The sequence below is a fragment of the Tarenaya hassleriana genome, unplaced genomic scaffold (genome assembly GCF_000463585.1).
Source record: "Tarenaya hassleriana unplaced genomic scaffold, ASM46358v1 Cleome14, whole genome shotgun sequence".
Lineage (NCBI taxonomy): Eukaryota > Viridiplantae > Streptophyta > Magnoliopsida > Brassicales > Cleomaceae > Tarenaya > Tarenaya hassleriana.
The window spans coordinates 1654730-1667437 of record NW_010964598.1 but is presented as its reverse complement, the minus strand read 5'-3'; the positions used below and the strand labels follow the sequence as shown (position 1 = coordinate 1667437).

The following is a 12708-nucleotide window of genomic DNA, read 5'->3' as shown; positions in this document are numbered from 1 at the left end:
GGTTAGCCACAGGCGGAGGAGCTCAAATCGGCGGCAAATTCTAGGTAGGGTTTCAGATCTGACTCGGTTGAGTTATTCAGCCGAGTTCGGAGCCCGAGGAGGTAAGATTTCACTTGGTCCTGCGTTAGGTCTAGGTTCTGGGGGGAAAACCGGTGAAAACCGGTGTTTTAGGGCGAATCTCGGCCGTGACTCGTTCGAGTCTCGACTGAGTCATTCCCCCGGGGTGAGTCATTCCCCGGGGTGACTCGTTCGATCCCCGGCGGTCTTTTTTATGTAACCCTAGCAAACGTTGTTCCTCTTCCCAAGACGTAGGTACCGAGCGTTAGAGCTCGGTACTGAACTCGTATTTCGCTGTGTTCTTTCGTTTCTTGTTGGAACGAGTGATTCAGAGGGAATCGGTGAGGTTTCGAGAGGTTGAACCCTCTACAAAAATAAATATAAATATGTCGATGGTCATGTGACAGTGTAATATAACGACAAAAATATTATAATTACAAAAACTACATAAAAATATATCAATTTATATATAAATTTTATAGTTCAGATATTTATCTAGGATTTATATAATATTAACATAAAAAATATTTCAACTTTAAAATATCAAATAAAAACATAAATTCTATTATAGCTACTAATTTTTTATTTTTGACAAATATCATCAAAATATGATAAATAATTTTTTACTAATATTTGTATCAATTCTTATGAATTTGAAATAGATATAATGAATACCATAAAAACTATTAAGATTTAATGAGATATAATATAAAATATTTGTTTCGTTGGAAAATGATTTTCTAGGTGTCACTGGATTTTTATTTTGAAGATATTTCATAAACTTATCGAATCAGTCTTGACGTGTATATTAACAGTGAAAAGTTATCCGAACAAATTTTATTAAAGTCTAATAAGTGATCGGGTGGAGAAGAAGACATACAGCTCTCAGAGCACTCAGTCAAAGAAACAAGTAATTTTATATACAGTGAATGATGATGTATCTATAAATGGTTTGAAGCATCAATCTAATTATGTTTTTTGTATAAGAAACGAAAAACCCGGTCAAATGATAAGGATTTCAACAAAACAGTGAATAGATTCAACAAAAAGAGTTGGTCGATGATATAAAGTGAGTGAGCAAAATGGTTTGAAGTTACCAAAAAAATTATCGTTTTTTTTTGTTATTTTTTTAATCGATACGGTTCGATTTGGTTTCAAATTTTTCAAATTTACAGAAAGCATATTTTGAAAAAAAATATATATTTTTTTACAAATTTTGAATTATATACACAACACTATTAAAAATATAAAATCAAAAAGAAAATATGTTATATTTAATTTTAAAAATAATAATAAATTTTTTAAAAAATTGTACGTATTTTTAGTCCGCACGATGGGGTTTCCATTTCGACTCGGTGGCCAGGATTTCAGTTTCTGGAATTTTGAAATTTCAATTTCGTCTAGGGGTGGACATTTTGGTACCGTACCTTAGACCTGAACCTACAATTTTCGAACGATATTTTCTTTAGAAAATCGAATTTATCGAAACCGAATCAAATTTTTAAAAAGTTCGAAAAACCAAAAATTTATTAAGAAAATCTAAAATTTTCTTAATAAAAAGTGAACCAATCCGAACCGATTATGAAAAAATAACCGATTGATACATATTTTTGTAGAACCGAAAGAATAGAACCGAATCCAAAATGAATACCGAAACGTCCCTTTCAGGGATTCAATTGTTAGGAACTTATATTTATGGTTTAACTGAAAATCAGTCACCTTTGGTCGCTCTGTCACCAGAGTTCTTGAAATCCCTGACCATGCGAACCAAAAATGTAGCTTAAGTGCATAGGATACTGAGAATCAAGCTATAATAGTTACATTTGTGGATGGATTTGGTCGTAATAACAAAATGTAGTCTGAAGTTTGTTTTCAACAAGATCTCTTGTAGTAAAATCGGTCATTCTTAATACCATTAATTTCATTTTTAACATGTTTGGAAATCCTCATTCTTGTTAACATTTTCCAACCAGAAAACCAAATGTAAACCATAAATCCATTAGGGTTGCCTCAATGACTCCAGAAAATACAAGGAGAACAAATTAAGCTTCAAGCAGAGCTCATATACAAACAAGTAAACAACCTTCAAGAACGGAATGATCTGATAGCCAAACATCGATCAGCTTATACCCAAGAGGAACAACACCGCGATCGCAGTAACCAATGCATTCAGTCACCAGTGCAATCTCTAAAATAAGTTCCAGACGACATTGGAAAACAAATCAAATCACGTGCAGACAAAAATCGAAGAACTGATAATCACAGACAAACAATATACACTGCTGGTAATTGTTGGGGGTTTTACGTTACTTCGATTGTTTGTTATGAATCAGTAAGACAAACCCCTTACTTGTGTAAACCTGCGAGCATGACAATATCTAGTGCAACGGTACCGAAATAAAAGGGACAACGATTTTTAACGTGGAAAACCCCATCGGTGTGAGACTAAAAACCACAAGACTGTATAGTCCACCCAAAAATTCATTATAATTAGATTACAACATTCACACAGCAACATACTGAGATTACAAAATATTAACTCCAATATTCTAATCTCAGTAACCCGAGAGAATATTACCCGACCACAAGTAGTAACAAAACTGCAAATCAACCCGTGACTTCTGATTTCGTCAACAACTCAAACCGTAAAAATCAAAGACAAAAGGGTCAGGAACAATTATACCGATTTGCAACTCAACTGGAGACGAAAAACCACCGTCATATATCCCGACGATCAGAACTATGCAGACTAGGTCTGTAGAGAACAGCTTCTGAAAAACCTTTGTATGAGTGTAAAACTCTCCTCACAATTTTAGATCGATCAGATAAAACATCTAGATCGAATCTCTTCCCAAATACCCACACTATTTTTCTCACTTTTTTCACTCTCCCAACTTTTTTTTTTCCTTCTGCTTCTTGCTCTCGCTCGCTCTGTGTTGTCTCTCCCCCTTGTTGCGAAGCCTTCATTTATAGGCAAGTTTTGCCTAACAAAACAAAAGACATATGGGGCCCAAGGAAGAAATTTTCACTGCCACCATACGGCTGCTTTGGCTTCATCAGGCGGAAAATTCAACAGTAATCGCAAAAACAGAAATTGAAAAACGATGGGAGTAATAGTACCTTAACTGAGACAAAGTTAGGGCTCGATTTTCGGCCGAGTGCGATGAAAGTGAGACAGAGGTGTAAACAAGTAGCCGACGAAGCAGTGACGGGAGAGATGAGATGTGGACGGTCGAAGCAGAGACAACGCGGTGGTAGAAGACAACAACGATGGATGGCGAGTCTGCGTGGGAACGAAGAGAGGAAAACTTAGGTTGGAAATGACATTATTTCCCGAACATTTCCGCTTTTTGGTCCTCGTAAACAAATTTATCTTTTTTTTTTTAAGGATAAAATCACCAAAAACTTTCGAACTTGTTAAAATATAAAAAAAAAACTTTTAAATTTGAAAAACTGTCAATTAATATTCAGACTTGTAATTTGTAACTGGAAAAAAACTTCGAAGTCTATAAAACCGTTGATCACTTTGATCAATTTTTCAGACGAATGGAAATTTATATATTGTCGGATTGTTGATACGTCAGCGATTTTATTTAAAAGTTTGACACATCAACAATTTTTTTAAACGAAAACGGTCCAAAACCGATCTAACCCCGGTTTAATAAACCGGTACGAAACGAAAAAATCCCTAAAATTTTAAAGATGGAAAAATCGAAAGAGAGAAAATCAAAACAAAAAAACGCGAAGCCCTAATTTCATCCTCTTTCCAAACCTAGTGTTTCATCCTTTGTCGAAAATTCAAAGGTGGGTCGAAAATTCTCTCTATTGTCGCAACTCCACATGAAAGGGTCTGAGACAAGGATGTGAAGATAGGAGTAGCTTATGGATTTAACTGGGTATCTTCCAGATGGAGTTCTCAGTTTGGCGTTGTCGGAACAAGCCAACATGTGTTTGTAATAAGGGCTTCCACAACCGTCGTTGATCCCAAATGGATAATTTATGGGAATATTTCCACTATAATTTATACATAGGCTTGATTGGGATCTAGTCCCTTTAGGTGATTGAAGAAGGATAACGAATATGGTTTTGAGAATTATCAAAGGAGAAGAAGATGATGAAGAGTGATGTGGGGGAGCCATTTTGGTTTTTTTTTTTTTTGGTTGAAAATTTTGGTTTATTTGATTTTAAGGTTTTTTTGGATGATTTCTATCGGGAAAAGGATGAAATTAGGGTTTCGCGTTTTTGTATTTTGATTTTTTCTGTTTCGATTTTTCCATCTTTAGATTTTTAGGGATTTTTTCGTTTTGTATCGGTTTATTAAACCGCGATTTAGACCGGTTTTGGACCGGTTTTCGTTTAAAAAAATTGCTGACGTGTCAAAATTTTAATTTAAATTGCTGACCTATATGTGCTGACAACAACAATTTGAGTTCGTGTGAAAAATTGGTCAAAGTGGTCAATGATTTTATAGACTATATGTTGGAGGTTTTTTCTAATTGCAAGTTGTAAATTTGGTATTACAAGTTTAAGTTTTTTTTTTCAAGTTCAAGGTTTTTCGGATTTTACTTTTTTTTTAATAAAAAAAGTTTTCCCTCTTCTTTGACAAATCAAGCACTGATTTAGGCGGGAAAATCCTCTCCCCTCAACTTTTCTACTTCCCTAAACCGCGCATAGAGCCTTTCTCGCCGCCGTTTCTCGTGCTGTGAAGAACCGAACATCGCCGGTAAGTAATCGTTCTCCGTTGTCGTCTTCTTCTCTTCCTTCCATTGACTTTGGCATCGCGCTCCGGCTGAGGGTTTTGTGTTCGCCGACCAAATTCCGCGGCGATTCTCCCAAACCCAATTTGGGATTCGAAACTCTAGCAAGGAACTTTCGGAATTTCGATCGTATTTTATCTCAATAGGTCTATGTTTCGATCAATTTCACTCGGTGTTTCTGGAAATCAAAAGAGTGTCTATGGAAGGCATTGCGAAACATGTCGCTTTGATCTTTTCATCCTGGGCACGTTGGAAGACCGATGTTTGAACGATACTTGAGTTGATGGGTTGTAGTTTAGAGAGTAAATTTCTGATGGATTGAGTGGTAGGAAACAGAATTGGTAGTTTTTGGTATGTTCGAATGAAATGGAATCAATGGACTGTTGTGGGGACGATGAAGCTTTGCAGTGAAAAGTTACTTGACTTGATTGAACTTGGTTGCAAGCTTTAATTATATTGGGAAATGGGTTCTTAAATTTGATAAGATAGTTCTATTGCAATTTAGTTCGTATTAGCAACTTATGTAGTTTCGTCTCCGCATTCTAACAAAGGGTGTGTTTGGATCAACATCAACATCGTCTTAATCAATATCAATAAACGGTGTATTTTGATAGACTGAATAAATTGACAAGCAATTTGGGATCCATTGTTAACAAGTAACCGTTATTGGTTCAGGCAGCAACTGGGAGGTTGGGGACATTCTGAGACTTCTATAGCTGTAAGTGCCTCTCTTTTTCCTATTATATGATGTTACCAGTGGGTATGACTTAGCTATGGATAGATATAGGAAAGTGACCAAGAGATTTGTCAAATCAATTAATCCTGGAGCTGGAGTGTTGTTTAAGACAGCCACTTTCTGCATTTCTCATACTCTTCTAGGTTTGTCTATTCGACATTGACGTCAGATTTTTGTTTGAAAATCCTTTCATGATGTCTAGATATTTCTTTAGGGTGTTGCAGACTGCGACTGGAAATGCCACCAAGAAAAAAGTTGGAAGTCTTCAGCCTCGAAATCAAGCAAAGTTTCTTCAGCTGATCATCCGTCGCAACCTTCAAAGTTTGGCATCCAGCAGTTGTTCCTTCGTCATTTTAAAAACTCCCAATCCACATCCTCATTTCCTAGCTCCAGTATTGCTTCTGGAAATGAAGTTTTGGCACCGCAAAACCCTCCCGACATGCTGGATCGGCAAGCTGATAATGTGGAAGAGTCATCGCATGAGGTCTCAAAAACCTTCAAACATTTCAAATTCTCTCCTGGAACGGTGATTGCTTCTGCTATCCCACTTTCAATTAGTTTCCGTATTTACCTTATTGGATATCGTAGCTTTAGTCCCTTATTGGTTCTGGAATTTTAATGCGTTCAATTCTTTCACGCATTTGATCGAACAGTTCACATGCGTCCAGATGAAACTAACAACAGATTGTGCTCGAAGGACGATGCTTCAAAACATCCAGGAAAACGAAGTATCACAGAAAAAAACTATTATTTGGATGAAATTGAATCAACCCATCACTTGGTCACCATCAACTTTTGCAGTGCTCGACCAGAAACTTTGTAACATCTAAACACAAAAAATAAAAACTAGTGTTCCTTTCAACCAAAAAAAAAAAAAACTAGTGTTCTTAAAAACAAACAAGCTTTACTCAAATAGGGCATCCATAGTAGGCATTTTACTCAAATGATCCATTTGGGTGGTAAAAATTTCACTGGTACAAGATAAAAAAAAATTTCAACTTTAGATTCGAAATATTTTATTTTCATTTTTTTACGACTTTGTTACAATTAACATATAACTAATTTACAACTAAAATAAATAGTTATGATTTAATGAATATGAAAGTGGTAAAAAAACGTAGTTATTTTTAAAATTTAACAGATGAATTTTTTGTCATCTTATTTAGAATCAATTGTAATTATATTTAGAATTAATTATGAAGTCGTAATAACAAAGTTGTTTTCGACCGAACAAATTATATGGATTCATTAAGGGTATTATAGTCTTTTCAAAAAGAATTTAATACGTTATGTTTTCGGAGGTGTACCTTTGAAATTCGTACGACTCTACTCGGTCATCTGAGTAAAATGTCCTCCACAATAAAATATATGGTAATGGGATATTTTCAACATAAAGCCCACACATAAAAGAGCGCCTACATGCTTAGATCCCAATCACTATGGGTGGGCGAACGATCGGTTACGGGTTAATCGATTACGGTTATTTCAGATTCGGTTATTTCGGGTTATTAAAACTCATAACCAAACGGTTAATTAATTTTATTCGGTTCGGTTCGATTCGGTTCGGCTCGGTTTTGTCTATTTAAAACTATAACCAAACTATAACCAAATAAATATTCGGTTCGGTTCGGTTCAGTTATAATATTTAAAAAATAAATGATAAAATTCGTTTAAAATATATTAAACAATAATTAAATAAAAAATATAAATATTCATATATATATATATATAAATATATATAAATGAAGATATATAAACGGTTCGGTTCGGTTCGGTTCGGTTCGGATTCGGTTATTTCGGGTTTTAAAAAATCATAACCAAACGGTTATTTAATTTTATTCGGTTCGGTTCGGTTCGGATATATATCGATCGGTTCGGTTAATAACCGAAATACCCGAACCGAATACCCACCCCTACCAATCACAAATGAATTTTGGTAAGACTAGGGCACGTCAGCCAAAAACAGAATATCCGCAAAACGATAGAGCGAAAAGGTAAACAAAACCTGCACGATATCCCGCGTTTTACGGCCAGAGCGCATGAGACAGGATCCAGTGTATCAGCACAACTGATCGAATTTGTGATTATGTGGGAGCCGAATTTGTGAACTTTTCATAAATGGCGTTTAGTCAATCTCAATAAAACTAGCTCGCCATTTGTGAGAGGCATCTTGGCCAACCCTAAATTTTCCTCAAGTCCCAAGTTCTCTCTTTTTGTGCGCCGACTCGTTTCTTTTCCACACCAAACCCTTCTGTCACACGGAATTCCATAGCTTGAAGCTAAAGGCGTGATATTTGGTATCAGAAACTGGTTCGCTCATAAACGAACCAGATACGCAGTCCACTTCGCAACCCGTAATTGCCGAGAAATTGAGAAACCGAGAAAAACATGCCACACACGAACGAGACCAATGCACCAATCTCAGACCAGCATGCCGCGACCGAGAATCCTCAGGGACGAGGGTCTGAGCACGGGCCCACGACGAGAGCTCGTTCTCGAGTCGACGAGAATAACTCCGAGTGCCTTGGCAACCGAGTGCAAGACTTGGAGGAGTTTCTCGGTTCACGAGAGAGCCGGATGGATGACCTTGAGCAGAAGATATATGCAGTTAGAGTCACGGCCAAGGAGATGATCTCAGACCTCAATCGAAGAGTGCAGACCAATCGGGAGTCCATGGACGAAAAAATCCGGCTCTTGCGAGAAGACTACGACCGTGAGCTATCCGATCTTCGTAAATTGATTAATGATCTAAAGCTCGAGTGTACCTTGCACAGGAACGGATCAGCTGCAATCCCGACCCCAAACACTCAAGCTCTTTGGGTTCCTTTACCGGCAACATACAACGGAACCCGAAGTGCTCCGGTCGTGGAAGCGTTTCTATTCGAAATGGAACAGTATTTTGATGCACACGGTGTTACCGATGATCAGACACGCATCCGATACGCCCCACTATATCTCCGGGACGTGGCGATATTATGGTGGAGACGTCTCTTAGCCGATCGAGAGCGAGGAGGCCGACATGTGGATACATGGTTGCAGTTCAAGACGGAATTGCGCCGATTCTTCGCACCGAGAACCCTTCTGCCGACGGAGTTCCATAACTCGAAGCTAAACCCGTGACGTTAGGGTCCTCCTCACTCCTCAGGTCCATGTTTTTAGGGTTTCGATTTCGAATCTACGGTTTCTTGAATTTTGAATTTTGATTTCAATTTCGCCTAGAGTTTGAGTCTTGTTTCTTGTTCGGCGTCTATGGATTCGATGGCTAGGACCCTTATGTTTCCGGTTTAACCGAAAGTCAGTCACCTTTGGTTCTGTCACCGGGGTTCCTGAAATCCCCGGCCATGCGGACAAAAAACTGTAGCTCAAGTGCATAGGACAATCAAACTTCAAGCAGAGCTCACATACAATACAAAAGTAAACAACCTTCAAGAACTTATAAACAAACATCGATCAGATTATACCAAGAGGAACAACACCGCGATCGCAGTCACCAGAGCAATCTCTAAAACGCAACTAATTTCCAGTCGACATTGGAAAACAAATCTTTTTTTTTGTATGAATGTGGTTCGTATATTAGTCAAAAAATGTACAAAAGTTCACCCTGATGGTGCCAAGGTTACAAAATAAAGGGGATATCCCATGCACAAGCGGGCAAAATGCTGACTTTTGATCTTAAGTTTTCAGAACAATGTTAGCCTGTACCAATGCTCAAGTAGAAGATTCCTTGCTGGATTACCACCGGTCAGTTTGACGGATAAGAGCCTCGTACGGATTATGCGGTCTATCTTCGAGCGGACTTCGCCGATCGTACGTGTTTCCCCTCGGAAGATCCTGTTGTTCCTTTCGCGCCATAACTTGTATGTAGCCGCTTGGGAGATCAGCTTCGCAATCACCACTCTTCCATGTTCCGGGTTGTTTCCCGGCCTGGTCACCCTCAAGATGGTTGGGCCAGCATTTCCCTGCATAAAACATCCATACTGCTGCACTAAATGGACAGGAGTAGAAAAGGTGTCGATGCGTCTCGTCTTCTTCTCCGCATAAAACACACGTTGCTTGGATTTGTAAGCCCCATCTTACCAATCGATCCTTCGTTGGTAACATAGCCTGGATTGCTTGCCATTGGACGAAGGAGTATCTCGGACTTCCTTCCATAAACCATACCAATCTGCTCCATTGTACACTTTCCTGTGATTGTCGAATCTGTGCCCAGGTAGATGAAGTTTGGAAACAAGGTCTATACTCCCGGGTCTTGTGCTTCCATAGAGCGGTATCTTTGCCGTCGTCTTGGGTGGCTGGATGGACAGCAACGCTATATGCAGTTCTTCGATCTTCTCTGTTCGGGCACCCGGTAAACGCCATGCATGCACTCCCGATGATTGCATCGCTGACTGATGCTAAGCTCGACAGTTGCAGCTGACGCGGTCCCAGTGGTCCAATTGTCATACCAAAAAGATGCTTTCTTCCCATTACCAAGTTTGGTCTGAACAAACAGTCTTGCTGTGTCTCTCATCTTGAAAAGCTTCTTTAGGTTCCACGATATATTCGATAGAAATCTGCAGCTCCAGTAAGTCCCTTGGTTTAAGATGTTTCTTCTTACCCATGCTACCCATAATGAACTCGCCGTTGTCATAAGCAGCCATATCAGCTTCAAGCGGAAGACTGTGTTTCTCTCTTCTATCTTGTGCAAACCGAGCCCACCCCTCGTGTCTTGGCAAGCAGATTTGTCCCCAAGCTATCCGGTGAGATGCGTTCCTTTCTTGGCCGTGCTTCCATAGAAACCCGGGAGCATAGTTTGTCTACCTGTTTTAGGAAATAACGAGGCAGGAGAACACAAATCAAATCACGTACAGACAAAAATCGAAGAACTTGTAATCACAGACAAACCTGCTGGTAATCCCAAAGACAGAAATTGAAGAACGATGGGAGTAGCAATACCTTAGCTGTGACAGAGTTAGGGCTTGATTTTCGGCCGAGAACGATGAAAGTGAGACAGAGGTGTAAACAAGTAGCCGACGAAGCGGTGACGGGAGAGATGAGATGTGGGCGGTCGAAGCAGACATGGAGCGGTGTAACAAATCGAGAGACTCCAGAAAAGAGATTCAGAAAAATTCCTCCTTGTTCTTTTCATTATGCCCTTGGCAATGTATATATACACTTGTAAAAGAATAATAAAGAAGGTAATAAAAATGATTTACACTTGCAACAAACCTAGTACAAGTACATTAGACTACGAGTACCCTAGAAACATGTAAGGGAAAAGGTGTCTCCTGTAGCTGCCATTGTACCAGATAGATAAAGCCAGAAAATAATAATGCTTCTCCTTGATACTCCCCCTCAAGATGGGGAGTACAAATGGTGGATCCCCATCTTGGAGAGAAGGTAACGAAATCTGTCAACAACAAGAGGTTTTGTTAACAAATCTGCCACTTGTTCAGAACCAGAAACATGCAATGGTTTAAGAAAACCAGTCTTGATTTGCTCTCGTACATAATGGCAGTCCAATTCAATGTGTTTGGTGCGCTCATGGTAGACAGGGTTATTGGCTATGTGTATAGCCGATTTGCTGTCACAGAACAAGGTTACTGGAGCAGGAAGACGAAGCTTTAAATCAGAAAGTAAAGAGGCTAACCAAACCAATTCGCAACAGGTCTGTGCCATCGCTCTATACTCAGCTTCTGCTGAACTGCGAGAGATGGTATGTTGCTTTTTGACACGCCAGGAAATCAAAGAGGAACCAAGGAAGATGCAATATCCAGTGACAGATCTGCGGGAATCTGGGCAGCTTGCCCAATCTGCGTCACAAAAACCACTAAGTGACAGACTGGAATGCGAGGAATAGAGAAGTCCCTGAGCAGGATCTGATTTCAGATAGCGTAACACCCTCATGGCTGCTTGGAGATGAGCTGTACGAGGCTGAGATAGGTATTGGCTCAGTTTGTTTACCGAGAAACCAATGTCAGGTCTGGTAATCGAGAGGTAAATCAATCTGCCAATTAACTTCCTGTATACAGAAGCATCAGGAAGTAATTCCCCTGATTCTTGACTAAGTCTGAGGTTTAGTTCCATAGGAGAACCAACTGTTTTGCAGCCTAACATGCCATAATCATCAAGTAATTCCAGAGTATATTTGCGCTGGCAAATGTATATGTCTTGCTCAGACCTAGCAACTTCAAGACCCAAGAAATATTTTAGATCAGCCATATCTTTGATCTGAAAGTTGGAGCTTAAAAGCAGTTTAAGCTCAGTGATCATATCCATGTCATTGCCGGTGACTAAGATATCATCAACATAGATCAAGGCAGCCACAAACAAAGATCCAGTTTTCTTCAAAAACAGAGAAGAATCTGCTGCAGATTGATGATAACCAGCAGTGATAAGTACCTGGCAAAGCTTTTGATTCCATTGGCGAGAAGCTTGCTTCAAGCCATATAAAGATCGATTTAATTTGCAGACAACTGGAGTAGAAAAAGACTCCCCCTTAAGCTGAGCATAACCTGGAGGCAAATCCATGTATATCTCCTCATCGAGATCACCATTGAGGAAAGCGTTAGAGACATCAAGTTGGTGCAAAAACCATTTTTGAGAAGCAGCAAGGGCTAAGAGGAGTCTTACAGTAGTCATTTTAGCCACAGGGCTAAAAGTCTCAAGATAGTCTATACCCTCCTGCTGGGTATAACCCTTAGCAACCAAACGTGCTTTATGCTTATCAATGGAACCATCAGCATGAAACTTTGTTCTGTACACCCATTTGCAGCCAATTGATTTCTTGCCAGAAGGTAGTGGACAAACAGACCAAGTGTTTGTTTGCATCAGTGCCTCGAGTTCAAGTTCCATAGCTTTCCGCCATGGATCAGATTTCACTGCTTGGGAAAAGGTTTTGGGATCTTGGGTGGTAGTAATGTTGAGAACAAAGGTTTTGTAAGAAGGTTCAAGTTTGGCATAGGTTAGATAATTAGAAATAGGGTAAGGAGTGGTATGTTTAGTGTTAGAAAGACAAGGTGATTGGTTTGATAGAAGAAAACAGTGATAGTCTTTCAGATAAGCAGGTCGAGAAACAGTTCTGTGTGGTCGAACATTGTTTTCTGAAGTATCATGTTGTTCCAAGATCTCTATTTGGGAAGGGGGAATGATTTTCAAAGAAGAGGAAGAAGCAGGAAT

At 39.1% G+C, this 12708-nt stretch overlaps 2 protein-coding genes and 1 long non-coding RNA gene across 7 annotated transcripts; 1 reads left to right on the top strand and 2 right to left on the bottom strand.

Moving 5' to 3' along the window:
- Positions 1-2036: 2036 nt before the first annotated feature.
- On the bottom strand, positions 2037-4207 carry LOC104808238. 4 transcript variants are annotated; one of them, XR_770912.1, is made up of 3 exons: positions 3830-4207; positions 3178-3340; positions 2037-3099 (listed from the first exon to the last, which is right to left on the bottom strand). It is a non-coding gene; the product is annotated as an uncharacterized LOC104808238 (long non-coding RNA). The 4 variants fall into 4 exon arrangements; XR_770913.1 differs by having other exon boundaries at positions 2037-3102; positions 3178-4207; XR_770911.1 differs by having other exon boundaries at positions 3178-4207.
- A 45-nt stretch (positions 4208-4252) lies between these two features.
- Positions 4253-6186, top strand: LOC104808237. Of its 2 annotated transcripts, XR_770910.1 has the most exons (3): positions 4253-4780; positions 5490-5532; positions 5775-6186. XR_770910.1 is itself a non-coding variant. In XM_010533877.1 (2 exons), exons 1-2 carry the CDS (start codon positions 5588-5590, stop codon positions 6167-6169), a joined length of 501 nt encoding a protein of 166 aa, XP_010532179.1. In that variant the 5' UTR covers positions 5549-5587; the 3' UTR covers positions 6170-6186. The 2 variants fall into 2 exon arrangements, 1 of the variants encoding a protein (XP_010532179.1); XM_010533877.1 differs by lacking the exons at positions 4253-4780; positions 5490-5532 and adding an exon at positions 5549-5693.
- A 3044-nt stretch (positions 6187-9230) lies between these two features.
- LOC104808366 lies at positions 9231-10190 on the bottom strand. Its single transcript, XM_010534040.1, has 3 exons — positions 10041-10190; positions 9628-9963; positions 9231-9509 (listed from the first exon to the last, which is right to left on the bottom strand). The coding sequence occupies exons 1-3, from the start codon at positions 10188-10190 to the stop codon at positions 9231-9233; spliced, it is 765 nt and encodes a 254-aa protein (XP_010532342.1).
- Positions 10191-12708: the final 2518 nt, after the last annotated feature.